Below are 27,203 nucleotides of genomic sequence, written 5' to 3'. Positions count from 1 at the left end.
ACTGTGCCAGCCGGGCCACATTCCTGTTGGATAGGTAAAACCACAGAGCTTGTTGAGAGTGTGTGTCGCTCAGACCCGTTTGACGAGACTGACTGTTTTTTTTTGATGAGATGAGTGAGAGTATTGCTACTCAACCTCATTCCTCCACGGAAGTCAGCTTGTGCGCACAGTTGTGGGGGGGACGCACACTTCTCTAGACCTGCACGGAGGAGACGCACTGAACCCAATACAGACTTTGGAAGTGTTTTGGGTTGATGGTGTGTTTTCAATCGGACGCAAAATGAGAGGCTGAAGAGGAATTGACCTATACTTGACCGAGGAACCTTTTTATACTGTGTCGGTGGATAATTAAAAATAACACAATGGATCAGGTATGTTCTCCAGTAATAGTAATAATGAAGTGTGTTTAAAGATAATTTATCCATATTAACTACAATAGGTTATTTGTTAGTGAGACATTTTAGAACGTGTTAACTGGTGTAAGTCTACCCTCTGTCATAGTGGCTTTGTATACATCTTTAGTGAGATGTGATTGATTGTGATTCAACACAGCCATGAGATAAGACAAGATGGCCTTCATTGTCATTGCACAGACACCTATACAACCAGATGGAGATTGCCACAACTGGAGGTGCATTGGGGATTAAAACAAGATAAACAAATTTGAGAAAAATCAAATGTTAAAAACAGATGTTACACAAAAAAAACAGAAAAACAAAGATAGGATGATGATTAAATAAAATAAGAAGTCCATTATTGTCCAGTGAATATGTTTATTACACAGATTTTTATAACATTTTGGCTGTGTGTCATATCTGTGTGTCTGCTTCTGAACCCCTCCTGATTTAGACGGATCACACTAATCAAGTCTGCGTACTTTCTCTATTCACTCAGAAAGACAGAGAGATATGCAAATGTGTAAAAAACAAACCACCATTGTGTTGTGAGGGGACATTTAAACAGCCAGGATTTTCCTTCTTGATCTATGTTTAGCAACGAGTATCGCATGTCTTTGAGATCTCACAAATGTTATATTGCGTTGATCGTAATATTGTTTCTCAAGCTATACGGCATTGTGTTTCACCAGGAGGACACAATGGACTTTAAAGCTCTAAGGGCCAGGTTCCAGGAGGACGATATCCTCATGAAGCAACCCAGAATGAAACCTGCTCTCCCAGAAAAACCGAGGGTTTTCTCCCCTCCCCAGAGCCCCACTCACTACCTCCCTGCTGGGGCGCGCCCCTCCCTGCTCACCTCCCTCAGCATGGAAGGAAAGGCCCCCAGAGTGGTCTTCAAAGATGACAAGAAGGAGAGCAAAAAGCCTCTGATCCCGTCTAACTCCAAGGGGAAAAGCAAGAGTGAAGGGAAAGTGAAAAAAGACAAGACTACAAAGGGAAGCAAAGAGAAGCTTGACGGCAATGCACCGGAGGAAAAGAAGGAGAAGAAAGAAAACAAGAGGTTCTCATTGGGGCTCCATGCAGCAGCCAAAGAGAGCACCGAGGAGCTGGTGTCGGTCACGCCCACACCCAAAGACACAGTGTCAAAGAAGAAGGGCTTCATGGGTTTCAAGAGGCCCACCAAAAAGGTCCCGGCAGAGCCCATCCTAGACAGCCCCAGCTCATCTGGTCCTGGACTACCCCCGCTCATCCCAGTGCCTTCTGAGTTTAGCGACATACTACCAGAGCCCCTTCTGCCAGACATGCTCACCTTACCTGACTCCATTGATGAAGTGGAACTGACCCCGCCCTTCACTGTCCCTGCCTCTCCTGGATTCAACCCACCCCCCGCCTTTATTCCTGAGGTCCCAACCCCGGAGAGTGAAACCCCTCTTCATATAGAAACTCCTTCTCTGCCTACATCCAGACCCGCTAGCCAGAATGAAATCATTCAACGCCCACCCAGTGCTGCCCCAACCCCTCCGCCCAGTCTCAAAATCTCTGGTCCATCTCCAGTGGCCTCCATTCGCTCTCCATCACCTCCTGTGCCAGAGAGCCCAGCCGAGGCCTCTATAGAAGCTGTGAATATAGCTGCAGTGGAGACGCCCCCTCCTTCAGTGATAGACACTGCACTCCTCCATGCTTCTCCCAAAGCCGAGCGTCCCATCTCCGCCCTGTCGGCCCTCTCCAGGGCTGAGGACATGAACCCTGGGAGGAGGACACCGGCTGACCTAAGGGTCTTCAACGCTCTGGAGAAGGCACGCAGGAAGATCTCCAGGTAAAAGACACACAACTTTAGAGATGGACAAACACTGCATTGTTCCAGTGGTTAAAGGTGTAGTCAGCGATTCTGGAGAAACAAAATGTTACTGAATATTTCCTTACGATCCGCTACCTGTCCGTAATTAATACACAGCCTAGGCTCTGTGAACTGGTATGTAAACAAAGGGTATGTAAACAAAGGGGGCCCACCGTAGCTAGCAACATCCCTGTTTACAGAGCCTAGGCTGTGTATTAACACTGGATTTTTTTTTCAGCGCACACTCAGTATGGTCAGGTAGCGGATCTTGAGGAGATATTCACTGATTTTGACAACAAGCATTCTTCAGAATCACTGACTCCACCTTTAAGGGAACGGCAGAGTGTTTGCTCGATTTTATACAATTTAGTCAAATTTTCTTGAAAAAACACTAACATTTTATAATCCGTTTTCAGCCCAGAGTCAAGCCTCAGAACAAGCTACTCCATCACCCCAGAAGCAGTATCGCGTTCTGAGAGTCCCACCCCCTCTCTCCCAGATCTACCACCCATTGATTACGAGGATCGGGCGAGGAAAGGCCTTCCACTGGTCAACGGCTTAGACCACGGTAAGTCTGGACTCATCGCTGCTTCTCTCTCTCTCTCTCGTGGACTTGTAGTGTTAGTGGATTTACCTTCAGCGTGCAACTGTGTAACATGAAATACACCACAGCTTATCTCAATATCAGGACAGCAGGTATGTTCTGTGAAACTGTGCACCAACAAGACATGATTTGTGAGTGTATAGGGTTTCTGAACCCGGTAGGGCTGCCTCGGGTGTTGGTTCGGTGAAACAGCTTTTAAGGATACACAGACACACACACATACACACACACACGCACACGCACACACACACGCACACACACACAGGCACACGCACACACACACACACACACACACACACACCTGACATTCCTCGTTCATGCCAGAAACAACTAAGCAGCAGGAAGGGCAGAGCAGCAGAGGTATGCCAGCAATGACAGGAGCACGTCCATCATTGTGACAGAGAGCTGCAGCGACAAACACTTTAAAGGGAAACTGACAATACACAGAAAGGGAAGTGAATCCGGCGCTGTCGTCTTGACAGTATTTGCACAGAACTTGTTATTATGCATGTATTTTTTATGCACCTGTCAGATCCCCCTGCATTTATCATTTCCTTTAATCTGTTGTCACACATTAGATATTAGTAGTAAAGTAGTCTGGCTGAACCGTTTCCGCCAGCGTCTATTGGCGCTGGCGTCGGCTAACAACGCTTCGCCTCCATTTCCTGTTGCTGGCGTTCCCGTATTGAGCTCCCCCTCAAACTAGGAAACAATTCGCTCACAGTCAACCTGTGTGCTTCTGTGCAGCGCTCTCCCTCTCTCTCTCACACACACACACACACACACACACACACACACACACACACACACACACACACACAGGGTGTGAGAAGTCACATTACTGTAGACAGAAATAAAGTGTGGCGATACTTTGGGATAATATCGGTGGCGGCGGTCCGGGACCCTGCGCAGCCTAGCTTAGCCTAGCCTAGCTGTCCAACTTCATTGTACAACTTCCCCCGGGCAGAAATACCCTCATAAACTCTGGAAAATGAAGCGTGGTGGTTTGGATTGAGCACCGGACCTTATAACCAGCTAGATTATTTCTTTGGTGATTTACAGGACAATGGGCCGCCGATGATAATGTTACCAGAGATAACACTGCGTGACTACGTGGCTAGTTTGTGGCGTTTGCGGGTTAGATTTAGCCATTTCTCTGACAGCCTCTGGACGTGAAGATGTTCCATCAGAATAAGTTCCCCCCCGGCACTATTTTGCATCGACACCGCTGCTGTTTCCCGGGGTTAGCCCCGCCCTAGATGATTGTGATTGGTTTAAAGAAATAAAAACAGGCCAGCCCAGTTTCCCCCCGAATAGACGGCTCTAAACGGTGTGCTTCCAGACCATACTACTTGCTGTAGTTTGGTCTGGCTTCGCGAGACTAGTAGTAAAGTAATATGCTTGTATATTTGTGCTAACCAAAATAATTCAAGAGGTTTCTTTAAAGCCCCTGGAAACCTGGTCCAATATAGTAAAAATCTATACATGATATAAAGGTTGGGTGTCTTAATGAGGTATCACAACAATCTGATAGAACATAAAGGTTCATAAATATTAAAACACTTTGTTGTCTAGAGTCTAGAGACCGTTTGACAGCACTGTGTGGGTGTGGCTGTATCAAACGGTCTTCATGGCAACACTCATTGTTCTTATAGAACGTTCAGGGAGAGGACTGCAGTTATTGGTTCAAAATGCTTATTGGGGATATGTAGTTATACCACATCTAAAACAAATTTCTGTCAAGTTTATCAAACTTATGACAAAATCTTTCATTTGGATTGATACATTTGCCAAACTCTTTTCAGATGCTTACTATCGTGCAACTAACTCCCCAAATCACATAGATAGAAGGATTTTGTGGATTTGGGTTAACAGCGGCTTGAAGAGTAGCCTACACATTAGTTAATGTTTAAACAGGACAATATAAAGGTTAAGTCAGCGATTCTGGAGAAAGCTTGCTGTCAAAATCACTTTTTGTCAAAATCAGTGGCATATCTCCTCATTATCCACTACTTGTCTGTAATGTGTGTGTGCTGAAAAAGAAAATTGGTGTTATTACGTAGCCTAGGCCCTGTAAACGGTTATCTTAACAAAGGGTATTAACACTGGATTTTTTCAGCGCACACAGGGTACGTAAAGGTAGCAGATCATGAGGAGATAGGGTTTTAAAAACAAGCGTTATCCAGAAGCGCTGACTCCACCTTTAATTTGAATTCAAAGTTGGAACATATACAGTATGTTGCACTGTAAGGACAAAATTACGTATAATTCCATCATGTTGCACCTTTCTTACGAGTGCTTTGCAAGCCCTTTGACCAATATATTCAAAAAGTTACAGCCTGTGGGAGGTGTCTTTTTGAAGCCTTCATGATTTTTCACTCCTAATGGCATTATCTCTGCTCCGTGGAGCTACTTGACAACAGCTTTCACAGTGTGTTTGACCTGTTTGGTCATCTCACAAATAAAATTCTTCCACACACCTTCTCTCCCTTTCCACATTTAGAAACTTCCTCCTGGTGTTTCGGCCGAAGTCTAGTTTTTACTGCAAATACAAAGACTTCTATTAGATTTAAATGTTCTGAAAACTATCCGTCGGTCATGAATCATGATACCCTCATGTATTAACGTGTTGGGATCCTTTGCAGGGGAAGCCTTTCCAGTGTTGGAAGGTATCAATGAGGAGGGCTCTGACCCCATCCCAGAGCTGATGGTGGTTCCACCTCCTCCACCCAGGAAGGCTCTCCCAGACCTCAATCTTCTGAGTCCTGATCTAGAGAAGCCAGACAAACCTCCCTTTGTCAACCTTAGTGAATTCACCCCTCCTCATCCTCCTGCGGAAGGTGAGGCCAACACTGTTACACTTACAGCGACTTTTTCAACCCAAACTTAATCAGCTCCCCTAATCTTATCTGCATGTTGTTTGGCCCTCATCCACAGAGAGATCTGCCCATCCTGAATTGTCAGAGATGGACACCACGGACGTCCCAGAGTTTGACGATGTAGGTTCCAACGCTCACTCCCCTGAGATGCAGGTGTTGGACTGGGGGAACGAGGAGTTCAATGGTCCGGCCACTCCAGAACCCGGACAGAGCCTGTCACAGTTCTTTGCTAACGGGATAACTACTCCGGGAACTGACTCTGAGGTCCACGCACCAGACGTGTCCGGAGGCCAAGATAATCCACCACCAGAAGCCTCCTCCCCAGTCTCTCAGGAATCTCCAGCACAGGCAGGGTAGGACACGTGAAATACATCTTTCCTCTCTTATTTGTTTGAAATACTCCTTCATCTTACTTTGTTCTAATTCCTGTCTGTCTTTTCTCTCTGACTGGCCCAGGGGACAAGCTGAAGTGGACAATGGCGTCTACGAGGGGACAGATAATAGTGCCTACGAGGACGTTCGGACCACTTCGGGCAAGAAGAGAGGAAAGACTGGCAGCGGCAAGAAACGCAAAGGACCACCAAAGAGTAAGGACAATGAGATAGATATTAGATATTTTGAACACCAGACACAAACACATCAGCCTTATCCCATTGGTAAGATTATGTTGAGTGTATGATAGTGATAGTGCCTGCATGAACTTTGACAATCAACCAAATTCCTTGAATATTTCACTTATCCTATGAGTGTAAACTACTCATGTATCTACTATTCAGCCATGGAGTTAGATCAATTATGATAAATGACAGCAATGCATGTATAGCAAACCCCACCTGCTTGACTACCTCTGGGTATATTTAAATCAATTATACAGGTTGTATACATACTGCAGAGAGGTCATAATTGGCTTCATAGCAAGAACAAAAAAAGACAATCTTGACTGAATGCTTTCATGTGGCCACGTGCTGTGAACATCTCTCATATATTAAGTGATTTTTTAATAACTGTGTCTTCCACAGATCCATATGCTGAGGCCGCCCAGGAAACCGTAGGCACCGTTGTAAGAACTGACTCCATTTTTAATCTAAAAAAAACGTATTTTCTTCATGATTTAAGTGTTGCTTATCCGTCAGAGATTCTACTGATGATCATTGTAATGTGAAGCCTTATCTTTCTGTTGGTGTTTACAGAATGGAGAGAAAAGCAAGACGGGCAGGTTCGGAAAGTAAGGACCTTATTTTTTTATCTTATGACCCCACAACTACAGTTTTCATCTCTGCGAGTTCAGTCTGTTCCTTTATCCCCCCCCCCCCCTCCCCCTTGCATTCTCCTGTGCCATTTAAACAGGCAACGAACAATGCCAAAACCAAAACAAACTGCAAAACATCCTGGTCTTTTCTCTTCCTGCAGGAGTGACAAGAAAGCCGCAGCCGCCGCTGAAGGGCCGGACGAGAAAGAGCTGAAAAAGAGGGAGAAGCAGCGTCTGGAGAAGGAGAAGAAGGAGCTGAAGGAGAAGCAAGAGAGGGAAAAGAAAGAGCAGAAAGAGAGAGAGAAGAGAGAGAACGAGATAAGGAAGAAATTCAAAGTGAGTGTGATGTTGTTTGGACAGGGTAAAAGGGAGGAGCAGACACAGCCAGGGGGGAGGGTGGGGTTATATGACTTGGCACACATAACCTGTCTGTATTCATTCCTCCGGCGGATGAGTTGAGCTGCATGAGCTACACACATGCAGGCCCCAAGAGGAATCTGTGTAAACACTGTTTTCATTGTTGGTGATATTTATGACAGGAGATCTATGGGTTAGTCTTTTCTTCTGCAATATACTGTAGCCCGTGTTGTAACAGAAGACTTTCTCTGGGGTTCACCGGGTCCAGCTAATGGGACCAAAGTGTCAGTCAACAGAAAGAGAGAGATTAATGTGAATGAAGACAGGTGATGGCATACTGTCTAGGGGATTTAAAGTAGCTACAGGCCCAATCAATATATTTTATCATCCAACTCTGTAGTTCCCTTCAGCTGTACGTAGCATTGTATATTTTTAACCTTTGCTCTGGTTGTACAGCCCTTACCTGTCAATAATGACAGCAAAGGTAGCAGGTTGAACTGTAGTGCTTTAAGGAGACACAAAGCTAACTGAAAAACAACACACACTGTTCAAATGAAAAAGTTAGTAAAGTTCAAATTTTCAAGACAGCATGTCATTTGAGCCAACTAATTATCTTTTGATGAGATAATTTATCATTCATAAGTAATAAATATGTATCTTTCGTATCTATTACAAACTTCAAATTAGGAGTTCTACATACTAAGAATTTCAAACAATGACAGTTGTGCCAACTCATTCTCTGTTATGCAGATAACAAGTTAAACGAAGTCAGTCAAAATGTGTAAGCAAACATTAACTGTATGCAAACACTGTGTTAAAACTGTCACACTGTCTAAAAAACGTTCTGAACAACAAATAATAAGTTGCCACAAAAACTTTTTGGAATTTTTAGTACATAGAAACTAACAAATTGAAGTTAGATTAAATATGAACGATAAGTTATCTCAACCAAAGGTAATTAGTTGGCTCAAATGAAGTTTTTCTAACTTTTTCATTTTCACAGTTTAGAGGTAAGCAAACATGTGAACAGGCATGCAGCACAACACACAACTAATGTTGAAAATGGCAAAGTACATGGTATATGTACTGTAGTATGTGTGGCTGATGATAAGGGAAGGAAGAACAGGTGATGAGGGGAATAAGGAGGACTGCTGGAACAGTGTGAAGGCATCTAGTGGACAGTGTGAGGATGGCAGGTCTGGGGGGGGGGGGGGTTGGGAGAAAGAACATGTCGTGGGAGAAGTGAGCAAGAGGCTGAGGTAGGAACCAGTAGAAGGAGGAAATAAAGCGAGGACTGGGAATGGGAGAGTGTGTGGCTGCAGGAGATAAACTGTGACAGTATTGTTAATGTTCTGGTCCATAGAGCTGTTTTTGGCCACAGCAGGCGTTGTTTGTTCCAGCAAGAAAAAGCTCTAAACCTGCACAGCATCAAACAGCAGGCAGACACAGGAATAGAATAGCTGGTGAACATAGTGGGGCATTTTCTACAGAGACATATATCAACCTCAGGAGGTGCTGGAGAATAAAAACAGAGCAAATAGGAGGGTTAACTAAATTATACAAAAGATCTGGTTACGAAGTGTTATGTATGTACATTACAGCAATATCTATCAGTTTATTGTAAACCATGCAGTGCACATTTTGGAGGGGGTTTATGTCATTAGAGGTGGTGTCAGCGATGCTCACAATCCGTACCGTGTGTGCACTGATCCACTTAAAAACACGCATGTTACTAGCTAAGGTATAGGGCCCCTTTATTGTTGTTGTTTACATACCAGTTTACCAGTTTACAGAGCCTACGATGTGTATTAACACCATATTTTTTTCAGCATGCACACAGTACGGAAATTCTAGCCGATCGTGAGGAAATATTCACTGGTTTTGACATAGTGATTCGGACAATAAGCGCTCTCCAGAACTTGAGCTGTTCCTCTGAAACAGCAAGCACAGTACCAACATCAGCTATCATTAATATACCTATGTGCATCTCTGTGCTATGTGCTCAATGTGCTATGACCTGTCTGAAAAGTTTCTGTCGTATCGATTAAACACTTTAACAAATAGCGCGGTGTAAATGTGAATGTGTGCTATGTCTGATAGATCACTGGACACGAGGATGCCATGTACCAGGCAAAGGTCACCGTGACGACCAAGGGACGTAAACACGACCTGCCCGTCCAGAGCGGTGACATCATCAGCATCATCCGAACCACCAACTGTCCCAAAGGGAAGTGGCTGGCCAGGGACAGTAGTAACAACTGTGAGTTCATGCGGTCATGTTATCAGCATGTACACACACTCAGAAAACAAGAGACATTATTGTACCTTCTGGGGTATGGCTTGTCAATGGGGCAGTACCCTCTAAAGCTGTGTTCGTTTGATATTGGGTACTACTTTTATGTGCCCTATAACTCAACCCTAAATACATAAAGAAACAGTAAAACCTTCAAATTTTAGAGTAAAATGAATAGTTTACCTAACCAATTGTTTTGTATTTGGTCTAACACAAATTGTCTCCTGATATTATACCTTAACATTTAAAGGAAGTGGTGCAAATATGCACCTTTTACTGCTAGTACCTTGGTGGCCCTCCATAAAGTACATGTAGTTACCTTGAGGTCCAATAATTTAACCGTGGGGGGCTACATTGGTATTATTTGTACCTTGTGGGGACAGAAATGGACCCCTACTTCTGACAGTGTATAGACAAGCACCTTTGCCGTGCTGCAGTCACTGACCACGTTGATATGTTTCCCAGATGGGCACGTGGCAGTGGACCACGTGGAGCTGGACATCAAGGAGATGCTGGAGCTGGGAAAGAAGGCTGCGATTAACCGAAACATTACCAACAATAATACAGAGAACACAGAGGTGCTGAGCTCGGGCAGCAGGTATGTGTTACAGTGACAACCATGACTCACTCATTATTTATCACACTGTCGAGTGAAAATGATGCTTTACAGTCCCTTCTCTCTGTTTTTCTCAGGGCCTCAAACCACTTCTCGCCCTCACATGAAAGTTGTAAGTATCCTCCCCCCCCCCTCTCTTCTTTCATAGAAACAGCCTGTACTTAACGACTTCTGTAGCGTTTTGACATTGATGATTGATGCTTTCAGTCGAAGATGACAGTGAGGAGTGGACCCCCGATGACGAAGAGCCTCTCCCCCTCACTTCGGAAACGGACTCAATGGCGCAAATGTAGGTCCATTTCAGCCTTAATCTAAGAGGTTTTGATTTATACTGCTTTGAGAGATAGGGTTATCAGCAGCAAAGACACTGAACAATGTGTTTTTTTTCCTCCTCAGGGGCCACAACAGGACACTCTCAATGCCTGACATGGGTAAGAGCATCCCAACCAGACTTCTGTACTAACACGACTTCAACTCTGTGTCTTGGGTGATAAAACGTTTCCTCGCAGAATACTGATACCACGTAACACAAATACTAAGCAAATATCAAACAAAGTGTGGATGAGATAGAGACAGTTATAGACCACACAATAAGTTTGACTCGTCATGTTCTATCTCTTTTATCTTAATGGAGATACAAGAGACAAGAGACACTACGAGCATCTTAGATCTTTTTTTTGTCAGATAAGTTGGTGAGCACAGAATCCGTTTACCAACGTTTTATCTTTAGACGGCTTTTAAAGGCACATATTCATAGAGTCAAGTATTTACCCTGTTATCAGTGGTTCAGATTAGGGAGGATGTGTTGGAGTGCTATAGTTTTGTCACTTGTTAGTTGTTTATCTATTTTTTAGCCCGTTCAAAACCCGATTACGATTCAAACACATGCACACACAAAAAATTGTAATGGTGGATTTCTACTGCACTAATAGATCATAAGTAATAAAACATTTTATGAAAACCATTATTATATGTCATACTGTATACTATCTTTCGCTCTAACCACAACAGCACAAGCAATACCTTTTTTTTAACAGAAATGAAGTGTTTTTATTTTAATCAGTGGGATAACCAATATCAATTAATAAAGTGTTGCTTTAAAGCACATTGCATACATGTTATGTATTATTAAAAAAACACAAAAACACAATTATTGATAGTAAAAGAAAAAGTGCAAAAGTCAGTCCAGTCTCCAGGTTATTGGCTCAATATCACAGCAGTTACACCTGTTGAAGTTATTTTTTACGGTCAACACAATGTCACTTTTGGGTGTAATGTTGGAATGTCTTATTGCAACCTTTCCAATTAAAAGTGTGGTCCAGTGGAATGGACGGGGGATCTGAACGGGTTAACGTCGATAAAATGTTTCCTTGAGGTCACTCTCACTTTAAGACCCTTAGTTCAACTAATAGCTGCAGTGGATTCTGTCTCTGTCATACCCGAGCACATCAAGTATGTGTTGTCCCATTTTTCATCTAGGGGAGGGTAGGAAGTGTCACAACAGTGCATACTTAGAATACCTCATCACACAGACATGTGATTCATTGGATTGGCAGGTTATTTGTGTACAAAGGAAGACGGAACTAAGTAAAGTATGAAATGCTCAGTTCAAAGTTTGGTGACTTCAGTTCCAGTGACCTGGTGTAATTAATGCTGTAGGTGTGTTATATTTATGTCTTTTCCTTTATTGTTTTTCGTAGGATTAAAAGACATTGCCGTAAACCACCAGCACAGCCACAGTGACATCAACCCAAACGGCGGCTCCCATATGCAGTGAGTTTAGCAGCAACACTATGACAGTCAAGCACACACTAAGCAAACTGTGGATATTCAGCATGTCTGTTTCTGCCATTTTATTATTTTATCAGAGCAAGACATGAAGCACTTCAGAAGCTGGCTACGTTTTTCCATTCACCCAAACATGCGGAGCCTGCTGCCAGGTAGGCATGGTGCACAAACCTACACACACACACACACACACACACACACACACACACACACACACACACACACACACACACACACACACACACACAGATTGTGTCTAAATGTTGCTTTTCCTTTTTACAGCAGCACTGCACAGCAACTGGAGACAAGTAAGTGATAAAAAAAATATCCGCCAATTTAAAATATAGAAAACCACGTAGTAATACTATTAATGAATAATGTATTAACAATGCATAACTGCTATAAGATACAAATGAAATATGTCTTATGATCATCAATACAATTAAACTTAAAGCCAATGTTTCTGTGTCAGCTCCCGAGCAGGAGCAGGAAGAAGCCGTTCAGACGTAAGTAAAACACAGAGAGAAAAATGTAGAGCATGTTGTGCAAGCTGTGGACAGACATGTTCCTCTGCTTTTTTGCCTGGAATGAGTCGGGAGTGTTTTATTGTCTTTGTGTTTGATAGAGAGACACACAGGGGAAGTTACACTGTCTTATGTCCTGGTGGGACACTGACTTGTTAATGTCTCTGTGATGAGCTTCTCTCATTTATCACTAGTGTATTTTATATGGGTGAAATGAGGCCACCCTCCGTTGTCCCTTGCTGGTCCACTGACCAACATGGACCATCATGCACCTGCATACTTAACAGTTTTTCTCAGTTGACACACAGGACTAAACTGAAAGTCTCTGGGCCAAAATGACACATTTTGTCTGCATACACCAATATAATGCGCTCACATTCAGAAATCATTTAACACATGCAACAAAGGCAAATATTCATTGTTGTCTGGGGAACATTGGAGGTGGGGGAGGTAAGGTTGAGTTATTTTTCAAATCTTTTTTCCCCCCACAGGCCTGAAGTTGACCCAACACAGGAAATAGATTTGGGCACAAGCGATATGATCATTTTACCTCCTCCTGACCTGTATGCTGACTTTACCGTGGAGTAAACATCTCAAAACAAGGTGAGGTGGAATCACCTGGACTCTCTTCCCTGCTCATGTCTATGCACTTAGAAATATACAGTATACTGACACGATGTGTGCTCTTCTGTTTGTTACTCCAGGACACGATGCGGCCAGGGAGAGGGAACAGGATATATCTATTGTGTTATTCTCCACACTGTGACCTGTCCGTCAACTAAGACTGTGGCAGCATCTTCATCTTCTCGGCTGTGACTTTATTTACCCGGTGACGGCGGTAATGGATCGGTATGATGATTTAAAAAGAGCGACACTGTCCCCATCACTGCACACCAGAACGTTTACTAGCGTTGTTTCTCGCAAGTTTTGCCTCTGAGGGACTTTGAAACCGCGACCAGATTGGACTTGAAAGGACTAAACACACTGTTGCAGACACAAAGTCCTTCTGCCCACCACTTCTGGAGGGTCTATTTTAAGTGGTGGAAATACAGAGAGAGCACAACGGAAATGTCTATTTTTCCTCAAAGCAGACCCAGCAGACTGTTGATAATCTCCCTTCTGCCAGGACCAACCAGTCATCCACAGGCCAGGGGATACAGAGCAGTTTAAAGCACCCAGCACGTCATCATTGTCCTCCCTCTTACCCAATGTGCATCTGTAGGACTCAATGTTTACCTGATATCGCTCCGTTTTTTTTGTATAATTGTGCTCTTTTTATACACCACCATCTTTTTCTACTTGTATTCCCCGTCGTCATTTTTGGTATGGATAAATATAGGTCATGTCAGTTCTTGTGTTAACGTGGAGATTTGGGCTGGTACCAGTTACAGACGTGTTGCTCATAGCGGCACCTTCTGGTTCGCAAACAACAACTTAATTATTTCCTATACCTTTCAGTTTTATGGAGTGGATGTTTCTTCTTAGATTTCCCCCTCAAGCTGATGAATATTATAAGTATTACTGATAGAGAAACGTAATGTGATGATCATCTGAGGTCATTTTCATGTAAAAAAAAAACTATAGCCTATATATTATTGTTGAAATCAAAAGGAAAACAACACAATAATAATCCTCTGTGACGGGTGTGAATGTGTAAAATGTCCAAACTGACTAAACCTTCAGGACAGAGGCACTTTCCTTTTATATGTCTGTTTATTGTTGTTCAATAAATACTCATTAAAGTGCAAATAATAACAGCAATTTCATGCAGTGCATAACATGAGAAACCCAAACCCCAATCAGACAGAGACAAGGAGAGACACACCGTCACATTCAACTCACACACACACAAACACACCCCTTATACAAATTATTTCACGATAACCAGTGCGCACACACACACTCCCAAACACAAATCACTCACACTTGGGTATTGAAAATACTCACTTTGGTACAACACCGAAAGTCTGTATTGATTAGGCCCTCTGGCACGTTTCCCAGTTTACACGACTAACATGCCACATGGTAGATGCATACAGCTGTAATAGTACAGTACATCTGACATCACATACTGGTTTTAACAGGAGCTTTTAAATACTTCTGCAACATAGTGAACTTCATTGATCAATACTTTGGACTGTTGTCACTAGCAGCGGACATGGGAGCAAAACGACCCAGATATGATTCTGATGTGACCAAACCTAGTTCACTGTGCAGAGGACAAACCATTTAAGACACAGCAACAGAGTGGTTACCACAGGGTGGCCTGAAGAACATTAATGGGTGTTCACAATGGTGTGTTGTAGCCATAAATAGTAAATAATATGGATGTAGCATCCGGGCTGACCTCAGTTATTCACACGGCATCCAATAATCCTGGTTTGTGCGCGTCGCCATTTTGTGAAATTTTTACTCCGCCTCACGTCGGGGGGAGGGAGATAGCTGACGTATACCTCCGAGGCAAAGTCAGGGACAACGGGCGGAGAGCTGTCAATCAAGAGATCGCGGCAATACATTTTAACCTCCGATAAAATAAAAACTAGCGTGGTCCAAAATAAATCACCCCCCTCAGTGTTGTCATGGAGATATGACCTAAACATACAGACTAAAATGGTTTTGTGGACCAGGCTGTAAATAGGTTTAATAAGACTTTGAAAACGGCCTGTCTAACAAGTGAGTCAAAGAAAAATTGCTCGGTCTTGTTACCACCCCCCCAGTGGCACTTTCGGGATACTACAGTTGTGGTCACTTCCTTATTGGATGCTGGTAAAAATCGCTGAGGTTGGGGCTTGGTTGTAGCAGGGAGCAGACAACACTCAATAGTGTGTGTGTGTGTGTGTGTGAGCGTGTGCACACTGTCACACTGGAAGGACCGCCCTACGCAGAACATGAGAACAGAACCCAGGTGATTTAGGATTTCAGTCATCGTTTCAACCAGAAGCCTTTGGGAATGCTCTGGTAAGGCAAAGATCACTGAATCCATTTCAAACACAGGATAAGATAACACAACAACTTTGTGGAGCACTTGGGTAACAATACTGTGACGGGGTTGAATAGTTGTAGTCGAGACGATGTGTGTCTGTGTGAACCTTAAACATGGCCAAGTTCTTCCCATTATTAACAATTGCCCTTTGACCAATCACTTGGCCGAAAAATAATGAATAGATATATTCCTAAATAGAATATTGGATGTTAAAATATTGGCCATTGTAAGGTTTAATATTTGTGACACCAGTATAATATAGAGTAAGTACTACTTCTCAATTGTTGTGTTTGTTACTGAAGACAGCAGCAAGAAACAGAGAGAAAGAGTCACATGAGCAGAAAACAGAAAAACAGTGATAGACACCCCACCTAAGATAAGAACAGGACAATGCACAACATTAAAAAAAAAGCGTAAACCGACAGCTACATGAAAGTGTGTGTGATGCAATACAACAGTAAATCAGCAAACTGCTGCAAATGAGTTTCACAATGCAGCCTGAATAGACAACAACAGAAGATATATCATACACAAACCTCCTCCGTCAAAAAAATGACATCATGTGACACTCCGATTTCCATCTCTCACACACACACACACACACAAACACACAAACTGGCTTGTGCACACACTCTCCACAAACATACAGTATGCACAGTGACTGTGTTTGCATTCTTTAAGGCAGCTGGAGAAATTGTTGTGTGGCTTATACTGTCCTGCTGCAGCAGATACACACCAGCTCTGTTTGGTTCACCTCTCTTCACACACACAGTAACCAAGTCTTTTATGCCATTTGGAACTATCTTGAAAAACATCATCAGCTAGTGGGGTCATTTCTGAAGATTGTCTTTCTTTTGGCTCTTATATAGAAGTGTAAATAATAAAGTGTAATGTGTGGGTTTCTTACTTTTCACACTAGGCTCTGATTTGTGATGGACATTAGCCATTTGTTCACATTTGAAAGGCTTTGGGCGATAATAAAAGCTTACCAGGTATTGGATATGTTTGGCACATGCATAAGTCAGCATAATATTAACAGCCCGTCTCATCATTTGTTAAGGAGCCTTAAGGGGAAAGGAGTCTGTGTGAGTAATTAGTGTATGAAACGATGGTGGGGGAAGAAAATAGCATAAAATGTGTGAGATGGTGTGTATCTCTGCTTCAACACTGAATGCATGACATGGTCAGTGCCAAGTGTCTCTCTAGGTCCATTCATCTTCTACAATCTATTCATATCAGGAGAGAACTCTTTGTCGGTGCATCACTACAGTGCCTAAAAAAAACAATCTCTCAAAAATAAATATTGATCTGATATCTAGGCAATAATAATCGTGTTCAGGGCGTATATAAAGTCTCTTATTTGGTATACCTTTTTGCCAACCCTTTTCAGCTACGTAATACTAGTTTAATATAAATATAATATACATGGATTAACAAAAGCTGTTTTTCTTTACAAACTACATAATATATAAAACCTAAATTCAAATGTTAAACGTTTCGACAATTCCCTCCGTAACAGATTCAAAGTCCCTTTTTTGATCAAAACATAAAGCCGAGAAGCAAAACTGACCTCCGATCAGTGTCAATGAAAACTCAGCAGGTGTGATGGGTGGGCGATGACATGTCTGCAGCTGATAATAGACATTAGACAATAGATATTTGAGGGAGGGGTTAACAGTGAATTTGACCTTTTTGCTGACCTGACACGTGACAGACCTCTCACTACAGTGCTCCTCCACTAGTTCACAGGACCAGTTATCACGAAACTCTGACACTACCAAGGACTGTTTCAAAAAAACAAACTAAAAAAGAAGCTGCTACTCTTGCCTTTTCTGAATGAAAAAAAAAGGCTTCCTCCCTATGTCTCCCTTAATCTGAGTTGACGAGCATTTCCCATTGACTCTTTCTACTCTAACACAAGCGGTTAGGAGACAGAAAGAGGAAGTCCCTCCCAAGCATCTACACCGCCTAGTACATCCACTGACATGGACAGTGACATTACGAGCGAGGTTAGAAGGAGTTTTGACGGGGGGTGGTGTGTCAGCGTGCGAGTGTGGTGATCAGACTGGCGCACATCTCAAAGAAGTCCATGGTGTGTGAGCCCTGGCGCGGTGCGAGCATGGGGGAGCTGCCGGACAGAGAGCCAGGCAGAGAGGAGCTGAGCTGGGGCAGGTCCATCGACGGGCTGGAGGAGTCAATGCTCAGTCTGGGTCTGAGGAGCAGCGAGCTGGAGCCAGACCTCTGAGGGGTGGACGAGCCCGACTTAAAGCCCACCGCCTCGATGATGTCATCTGGGGAGAGGGGAGGGGGGCCGCAGAGGACAGTAGCATCAGCATTCAACAGAGAAGTAGTATGTTCTTTATAATTCCACTATTATTATTACATGGATCTCTTTTGGATTTGGACCATAGTTTGCATATGTACATACATTAATGCAATTACTTAATTCAGTATGAAGGCCAATACATTACTATTGTGTTGATGTAAATAAACAACTCCAAATGTTTATATTCCAAATTCAATTCACAGACAGTTTCAAAAGCAGAAGATGAAAAAGGAAACAGAGGTAGAAGGAGGAGGTCAGGAGGACTGTAACAGAATAATTAGAACGGGCTGGAAAAGCAAATGCAAATCTATGCACAAGAACCAGACGTGCACAAACACCACCTCAGCTGTTCCAACTCCTACAACTCCCATATTTGGGGCAGAAAGATTGAACTGTACGGTCACTGGCTTTACACCTGCACTAAGGGAGAGCCATGTCGGTTATATCGTACAAAGAACAAAGTGGAAAGAATTGTTTTCAGGATGGGCATTTGTTTTTTGCTGTGGTGCATTAGTTACAGATTAGGAAATGCCACCAACCATCGATGCTCTTGAAGTCGAGGAGGTAGGATCTGTTGTCCACTTGGTACAGCTGCAGGCTCATTTTCACCAGGTTTCCCGTCACAGGATTCTTCCTCCGCACTCGCAGATGGTACGGGTTCACCACCTACAGTCAAAATAACAGACCATCTAAGTTCCAATGTTTGCCCTTGTTTGTATAAGTGTATGTGTATGATGCACACAATGCTATTACCTTCCAGTCATAGCTGAGTTGTCTCATAGCCCTGTAAACCTCAGCCATGATATCATAGGGTCTGCTCTGACTCCTGATACCCAGGTGCCACTTGGCCTTCTTGACGGCCAGCGGTTTGGGCCGGGTGGTGTTGAGAGCGTCCAGGGGGCAGCGAGACTTGGGGCTGTCGGCCAGCAGTGGGGGCATCCTCTCTGGGTGGGGTTTGACCCCGGGGGGCAACTGCATGCCCTCCTCTATGAAGGAGCCCTGGGGAGGACTGGACGCCAAGTAGAACTCACTGGCCTGGGTCATGATGCGCCGGTTGTCTATGATGAGGTGATAGGCTACTGACAGCTGATCCTGTGTGGACAGAAGGGAGGATGGAAATTTACACTGCAGAAGAACAGACATGAGACCTATCACAATATACATGTTAGTGTACAGAACCCGCAACTGCTCAAACAATGTCATATATTTGACTGCGAAGTGATTGGAAGACATAAAAATACACATACTGTACATATATACTGTATATAATCTAGTTGGGAATAATCATCACCATTTAATAAACTCATGTGAAGGTGTCCTGTGTACCTGTGGATCCCCGCTGTAAAGGCTTGACACCACCTCAGGCTCAGTGCATTCAAACTTCTCACACACTTCCTTGACGGCCTCCTCGTCCACCACTGTAGTATCGTAGGACGGGTCCTCAGGGAACAGGTAGCCCGGCAGGTCCTGCTTAAACCACTCATGTTCCCTGGCAGAGGAGAACATTATCAGTCAATTCAAACTGCCTTACTCTGTGAACTGGTAGGTAAAACAAGCAGGGTATGTAAACAAAGTGAGCTAGCAACATGCCTGGTTATAGAGCCTAGGCTGTGTATTAACAGTGTTTTTTTTAGGTAGTGGATCGTGAGAACATATTTATTGATTTCGACCAAAAGGGATTTTGACAACAAGCATTCTCAAGAATCGCTGACTCCACCTTTAAAAACGTGTATGAAGTCAATCACAAAAATCTGTTTGTGGTTTGACACTTCAGATGGGGAACCGTTTAAGTTTCAGGACTAGCGATTAGACAAGAGGAGACACAGCACCATGTGTGTGTCAACTTCAATTTTCCGATCTTAATTTGACTGACGAGTTGTAGGAAACTGAGTGCAGAGGGCAGAGAATAAAGCTGTATGAATAACCATGACCATAACCATAGCAAAAAAAAAATATGTTTTTAAATACAGAAACAAAACATAAAGGATACCTCTGATAGGGAACAAGTGAGCCCACAGAGTAGACCGCTCACCTGATGTCTTTGATGGAGGCCCTCTTGAGCGGGTCCACCTGCAGCATGAAGGTGAGCAGTGAGGCCACAGGGCGGGTCAGGTACTCTGGGATGTAGAAGACTCCTCCTCTGATCTTCTTGAACAGCGTGGGGACGTGCTCGTCATCAAAGGGCAGCGTGCCGCACAGCAGAGCGTACAGGATCACACCACAGCTCCAGATGTCCACCTCTGGGCCTGCATACAGCCTGACAGGGAGACACGTAGGCTTAGCAAACACAGGGATCCACAAACAAGATGTCATGCACTATTTTAACTTTTAAACTCCATTGTATGTATCAACATTGAAATATATATAATATATATATTGAAAACTAATGGTGACAAAATATTGTCCTCTAGACATGAATAATTGTAATAGCACACACACCTTCCTGAGATGACCTCTGGAGCAGCATAGTTGGGTGAGCCACAGCTCGTCCGTAGGAACTCCCCATCTGACATCATGTTTGACAGACCTGTGGGCCAAACACACAGCCGTTAATTCCTTTCAGTCTTTTGCTCTGACACAAACACGGACTAATGAAACAATCCCCAATTACCTTTATTGCTATTGATCCTTTGATACACAGGTTCAATTGAACGTGGCCCGGCAGAGGGGAGGGGTGAGGAGTTATACATTGTGGACAGACACCGCTGATATCTTTATCCTCTTTTACCCTCCAAGGCTCCAAGCTCTGAACACAAAGCTGATCTAATTGGATGTGCTTCCCTCTGCCTGCCAGGCCTTTCAGAACGTACACTAAACACCAGACACTCTGTGACCTTCTCTTTATCTTTTTTAGCCCTGCTCCCTTAACTCTCTTGCTTACAGTGTCTGTTGCTCTCTCAGCCAAAACACTTCTCCCGCTGCACCCCCCTGAATCCTTTCCCTATCAGATGACACTGGGCCTCAAGGCTTCCTGCCAGACATGATATGAGACCTGGCCGTTGCTAGGGGACCTCTGGCCGCCCCCCCACACACCCTGCTGTGCACAAGCGCCTCGGTATGTTTTTGAAAATATGTTTTTCTCATTGCATCAGGCACAGTCTGACCATACAGATAAGAGACTGTGTTCAGTGAGAAATGCATTCTGATTTAATAATGAGGTTACTGTAACATGTGTGTGATGGTGATCGCACACTCTTCTACCAGTGTGTGATTTCACTTTAAAAAGGTGGAAGCAGCAAATTCTGAAGAACCCTTGTTGTCCTAATCACTACAAAATCAGTGAATATCTCCTCACGACCCCCTTCCTGTCCGTACTGTGTGTGCCCTGAAAACAAATCTGGATTCAATAAACCGCCAAGGCTCTGTACACTGGTATGTAAACAAAGGGGGCCAACCGTCGCTTGCAACATGCCCGTTTACAGAGTCTAGGCTGTGTATTTAGTTTAATAACAGTTTTTTTTATAGCACACACAGTACGGACAGGTAGCGGACTGTTAGGGGGCATTTACTGATTTTGCCAAAAATTGATTTTTGACAACAAACAATTTCCAGAATCGCTAACTCCACCTTAACTGTGAAACAGGCTTTTCAATTGCCTTTAACCAAGCACTCAGCTCCTTGTCTTTATATCATTTTCTGCTTACATCCCATTAGAATTCTTCTACAGCCAGTCCCTCCCTCCTTCCCTCTAACTATCGGTGTGTTCTTTGGGGGCCATACCGAAGTCTGCTATCTTGGCGTTCTTGCTGGCATCCAGCAGGACGTTCTCTGGCTTGAGGTCTCGGTGGACCACCATGTGCCGGTGGCAGTAGTCCACAGCAGAGATAATCTGCTGGAAGAGACGGCGAGCCTCTGTGTCCTCCACCTGAAAGACACAATATGAATGGACGTGATTGGACTGTCGCCAAGTGGTTCCTTGACTTAATCGTGTGTGACTGAGTGTTATGACTTAAAACACGTTTGAAAAAAGTAATGGATAATGAAGTCATGCGGTGTCTTGTTTGGAACAATTGTATCATGTTCAGGGTTGTTTCATGAGGTTGCTGTGGCCCAGTGGTCAGCTAAAGTTCAAGTGGGATTATTCTACTAAAAATAAAGTCTGTCCTCATTATAGCTATTTCATAGTATCTGTCTCTTGAATGTGTGTGTGTGTGTGTGTGTGTGTGTGTGTGTGTGTGTGTGTGTGTGTGTGTGAAAATGTAAAGAGCTGTTAAAAGAATCAGACAGCTCTCAGCATGTTGGAGCAGAGATGGTGTGTGGGAAAAAAACGTGTATTTCATGACTCATAAACTGGAAATCATATCACCAGGAGGTTAAAAACAGTAATTAAGCCGGAAAAAGTGGGGAAACATGGGGATAGTTGATGAATACATGTGCTTCAACAACTTATTTAAATCTAATTATTATAAAGTTACCATTACAAAAGCAAAGAGTAGCATGAAGAATGATGTGTATGAACACAAACGTCAGGGAAACACCAAGATCAGACTCTTACTTGTTCACGACAACAACTAAGAAAAGAAAACAGAAGGGCGAGGACTCAAATCTAGTCTTCACCATCTGTATGTGATGTGTGTGTGGAGACCCTGATGTATGCAGATGACATGGTATTATACTGTATGCGCACGGGAAATAAACTGTACAAGCTGCTGCCAAAATATCACGAACAATGAAAATAGACGCAAAGTTACTCAGTTACTCGTGTCTTTTTCCAAATATTCATATAGACAAAAGATTTAAAAATGTTGACAAGTTTAACTACAAAGGTGTTACTCTCTAGACCCTACTCTTACATTCAAATGGCGTAGTAAATGAATATGCCATTATTTGAAATAAAACATTATCAACTTTATGATATATTGGGCATTTATTCACAGTTCCAACCTCTTAAAATATATTTGAATGCAAAGATAAGTTCTTATTACCATTAGTGCACATCATGTTGTTGGCAAATACGATTGTCTTAAATCCAATTACGGTAAGTCACTTCATAAACAGGCTAAGAGAGTACTGGACAGGAAATCATGACGCTATCATCATTGTGACGTAGTTGATAAATATAAAATGTTCAGCTGTAACAACTTGTTTATTTATTCATACTGTATGTCCATTTAGTGCATAACATAATCCACAATGCTGCTAAACTCCCTGTCAACCTGACAACATTATATTTAAAGTAAGAAAATGGATTTAAAGTAACTTCTCTTAATCAATTTGACTTTTTTGCGACCTGATTTACTAACTCTGCATGTACAGTATGTGATATTCTGATATTTGTAGTTTACTTAGTTTTTTTCCATACAAAGTGTGTGTGTGTGTGTGTGTGTGTGTGTGTGTGTGTGTGTGTGTGTGTGAGAGAGTGTGTGTGTGTGTGTGTGTGTGTGTGTGAGAGTGTGTGTGTGTGCGCACACCCTTGTGGTTGCTCTGTATTTCATTGTTTCTGTTCACCTGCCCATCATGGAATGTAGATGGAAAATAGCTATAAGCTAGATCTCTTTCTAAGCATCTCTTCTCCTTTTTTTCTTAAGATTAATATAGTATGTTGTACATGGTATCTGGCATAAATAAAGATAGAAAAAAAAGCAGTCAGCTAGCAGGTGAAGTGTCTTACCCGTCCATGTTTGCAGATGTAGTCAAACAGCTCACCCCCTGACACATACTCCATGACCATGAAGAAATCTGTGGGTGTGCTTATCACCTGGTACCTACGACACAAACATACATGTGTATTTATTTTCATGAACTAACTGTACATTAGTCAACCCTTCAGACTACTTCACATCATACCCATACATTTACAGTAAAAATGGCTATAAATACACCAAAACCGGCTTCTTTCACATCTTTAATTCTCTCAACCAAATGTATTTACAGTACTTCAAAACATGAACAGAAACACAGTCACACACACACACACACACACACACACACACACACACACACACACACACACACACACACACACACACACACACACACACACAGACAGGTGAGAATAGCTGGAATACATGTGTGTGATTTTGAAAGTATATATGTCTGTTCCACAAGGCCCCATCTCATGACCTACAGTAAAGGAGCTCACATATCTGCCATAGCTTGCAGTGTGACAGTGGACTAAACCCAACCCTGGCCTAAAAATAACACAGAGATTGTTGAGGGAGACAGAGAGACATGGACTGATAAGGAGAAAGAGAAAGAAGGAAACACAAGGTCAGAAAAGAAACCAAGGCAAAGCCAGGACACCTCGACGAGGACAGGGATTTAGACATTACAGGAATTACAGCAACTTGTGTCATTTAACTGAAGATTAACCACGACAGATTTCTTTGTGTGTGAACAGACACAGAAATAGTCTGCGTGTGATCTAACTCCTGGGAACCATGAGGGCATGCTCAGTACAGTGCAGCTACAGTAAACAAACAGGAACAAGCTAAACATGCCACTACACATAGGGAACACCATCATAGGAAAAGGCCCATATTACAACAGCAGCTGATTGCTCTGGTTTGTCTGTCTATGTGTGAGCACTGAGTGTGTGCTCTTTCTCCACTCACAGCTTGATGATGTGTGGGTGTCTGAACAGTTTGAGATTCTGGATCTCTCGTTTGATCTTCCCAACGACATCCAGACTGCGGATCTTCTGTCTGTTTAGGATCTTTACAGCCACTTTATGGCCTGTCAGCTGATGCACGCCGACTAGAAAAACACAAGAACACATATATGAAGGAGACTGCACAGGGGCACAAGATACTATATAGATACCCAAAGGGCAGCAGAAAAAGGCACAGAGGTTTTGATTAGGGTTGCAAAGAATTATAGTGACGTTTAATGTGTATGACATTTGTTATGGGTGTTGCTGTCATCTGCCTTTCAAAGCCGCTGTTACTGTAGCTGACAACCCCTGCTAACGGGCCGGCTATGAAGCATTAAAGGAGGAGTTCGCAATTCTGGAGAACGCTTGTTGACAAAATCACTTTTGTCCAAATCAGAGAATATCTCCCCACGATCCCATAGCCGTCTATAATACTGTGTGTGTATGCTGAAAAAAAATTGTTAACACACTGCCTAGGCTCTGTAAACTGGTATACAAACAAAGGGTATGTAAACAAAGGGGCCCACTGTAGCTAGCAACATGCACGTTTAAAGAGCCCAGGCTGTGTATTCACACTGGACTTTCTTTCAGTGCGCACACAGTATGGATAGGTAGCAGATCATGAGGAGGTATTCACTGATTTAAAGACAAAAAGTGATTTTGACAACAGGCATTTTCCAGAATGGAGGACTAACACCTTTCTGTTGCGTAGCAGGCTGACACATGACATTACATTTGTATTATTATCATCATGTCTTTTTATGTATACTGTATGTGAAGGGTTTGCTGGCATCTGCCTGTCAGAGGGTATGCAGCTGTTGTTACTGTAGCAGAAACCCTGTTAATAGCTATGGAGCATTAATACAAATGGTGGAGGGGCTGCTCTAACCCCATCATGACCCTATAGCCTAAAACAACAAACTTAATCATCAAAAGCTAAATGTGAGTCACTGCACTGATTTCTATTGAATGATTCCCCTTTAACAGAATCTGTGCCAGTTTACAGACCACCGTGACCTCAGCTTCACCCCCACTAAGCTAATGGGCGAGAGGGCGGAGGTAAAGGTCACGGTCAGTGTCTAAAAACAGTCCTGGAATAATAGCCTATGACAGGCCTTACAGTAAAACTGTATGTCCACACTGGCAAGCAGCGGGGTGGCGTATATCCATACCGACTAGCTTTACCGTTACCGTTTATAAACATGTTGTCAGTTGTTTCAGTAAACGCCGTTAAAGCTCAGACGCTGTAAGCTTCACGTGCATCCTTTACCGCGAGACGGGGGGAAACAAACCACCATTAATACTACCCCAACATAAACCCTTCATGTTTAGGTTAATACGCAGTAATACTATGTGACTACAATGTGAGTATGTGTCCGTCTCCAGGTAACGACACCTGCCCCCTCCGAGGACAGCCGCCACAGACGGGCTTCGAGGAAACAATTTGACTTTCAAACGAGCGGATTCTTGGAGCACATTTACGTCTTAAAATGCGTCCGTCGCTACCGTTAAACCGGGCAGCTACGCTAGCTGCTCAGGGACTGTCGGTAAATTCGACACAGTCAAAAGACAGAGGGAGGGGGGGGGGCAAGGCGACCACTTCATTTAGTTCAGCACGTTCGCACTCAGCTCGGCACTCAGCTCGGCACGACATACACAAACATGACTTAACTCTTCACTTTCCCGAAGGTTCCCACTCCGAGCGTGTCCCCGAGGATGTAATGGCCGATTTTCACCCTGCCTTCGTGTTTCTGTTGTTGCCGCTCTGCCATCTTCTCCGTTACCGACGGCTTGGCTCGCTCCTCTCTCGGTGCGGTGGGTCAGTGCGCTGCCTGCGGGGCGCGCGAGGGGCGGGGGCGGGGCACGTCACTCCTCTCACCGCGAGGAAGGGGAGAAGAACCAGGGGCACTGTCCGGTTAAAGCTAGGTGAAAACCATAGAAGAAACAAGCAATAGCTTTTCTTGAGACCAGATGGCCTCTGTCGTAAAGTATAGCTGGGATGGATTACCCTGCACGCCGGGCATCTCCAATCGAGCGAACCGGTGTTGTGCCAAGTTTTGCAGCCCGGTTATTCACATACCCCTATTGTAGGTCTACCTTAGGTCGACTAGCCTTAGTGTTATAAAGAAAAAACAATGGCTGTGTAGGCCTATGGACTATCCAGTTGCTCTGTCATTTCACTGATATTTTATGTAGCCCTAAACAGGTTCATTCCGAATGGTCAAATCAATGGAAGAATGAGTCGCAAACAAGTGATTCTTCGTTTGACCACTAGATGTCAGTACAAGTTTAATTTATCACGCTGGCAGTGAGCTTGAATCTGTCTTGAGCGTAAAGAAGGCTTCACCCTCTGAAACTGGAGAGTGTTTGTGGAGCTGACACTGAATGTAGGCCTATCAACATCAGAGTTGGAGAAGAACATTATTGGAACATAACAGCACATGCTTGGTGTCACTGCCCAAAGTAGTAGCCCTACATGTGTGTAGGCCAATGCTATTTAAAAACGAAGCGAAATGCTGGTTTATCTAAAAAGTTAGGCTACATTACACATTTGTTGCCAAAGCACACCAAAGCAAATGATGTGGAAAATGGCCTACAAGTCAATAAAACTAAATAAAAAATAATACTAACACAGTTTATAGGCTATATAGGCTAAATTTATACACATTTACAGACATGTTTACACATATAATATATCTACATTTAGCATACACACATGCATATAGGCCTATATTATAAAAATCTACTGATATAGCC

General features: G+C 43.3%; 2 protein-coding genes across 3 annotated transcripts; one reads left to right on the top strand and one right to left on the bottom strand.

The window, feature by feature from the left end:
- The first annotated feature begins 153 nt into the window (after positions 1–153).
- LOC307254534 (uncharacterized protein) lies at positions 154–13,893 on the top strand. 2 transcript variants are annotated; one of them, XM_080032956.1, is made up of 20 exons: positions 154–371; positions 1,088–2,214; positions 2,652–2,803; positions 5,485–5,679; positions 5,777–6,071; positions 6,175–6,305; positions 6,738–6,778; positions 6,909–6,943; positions 7,129–7,303; positions 9,425–9,584; positions 10,083–10,215; positions 10,311–10,345; positions 10,441–10,522; positions 10,630–10,664; positions 11,934–12,006; positions 12,102–12,173; positions 12,307–12,329; positions 12,494–12,527; positions 13,037–13,148; positions 13,250–13,893. In XM_080032956.1, exons 1-19 carry the CDS (start codon positions 363–365, stop codon positions 13,131–13,133), a joined length of 2,904 nt encoding a protein of 967 aa, XP_079889082.1. In that variant the 5' UTR covers positions 154–362; the 3' UTR covers positions 13,134–13,148; positions 13,250–13,893. The 2 variants fall into 2 exon arrangements, with proteins under 2 accessions (XP_079889082.1, XP_079889081.1); XM_080032955.1 differs by having other exon boundaries at positions 12,304–12,329.
- A 3,657-nt stretch (positions 13,894–17,550) lies between these two features.
- On the bottom strand, positions 17,551–26,502 carry prkaa2 (protein kinase, AMP-activated, alpha 2 catalytic subunit). The gene is made up of 11 exons (XM_080032244.1): positions 26,455–26,502; positions 26,119–26,354; positions 24,409–24,550; positions 23,466–23,559; positions 21,575–21,719; positions 20,294–20,381; positions 19,887–20,111; positions 19,181–19,343; positions 18,608–18,946; positions 18,394–18,520; positions 17,551–17,819 (listed from the first exon to the last, which is right to left on the bottom strand). Exons 2-11 carry the CDS (start codon positions 26,216–26,218, stop codon positions 17,569–17,571), a joined length of 1,674 nt encoding a protein of 557 aa, XP_079888370.1. The 5' UTR covers positions 26,219–26,354; positions 26,455–26,502; the 3' UTR covers positions 17,551–17,568.
- Positions 26,503–27,203: the final 701 nt, after the last annotated feature.

This window comes from Ammodytes marinus (assembly GCF_949987685.1).
Source record: "Ammodytes marinus genome assembly, chromosome: 8".
NCBI lineage: Eukaryota > Metazoa > Chordata > Actinopteri > Uranoscopiformes > Ammodytidae > Ammodytes > Ammodytes marinus.
The sequence above is the reverse complement of the archived record's forward strand: the minus strand, read 5'-3'. Positions and strand labels throughout refer to the sequence as shown.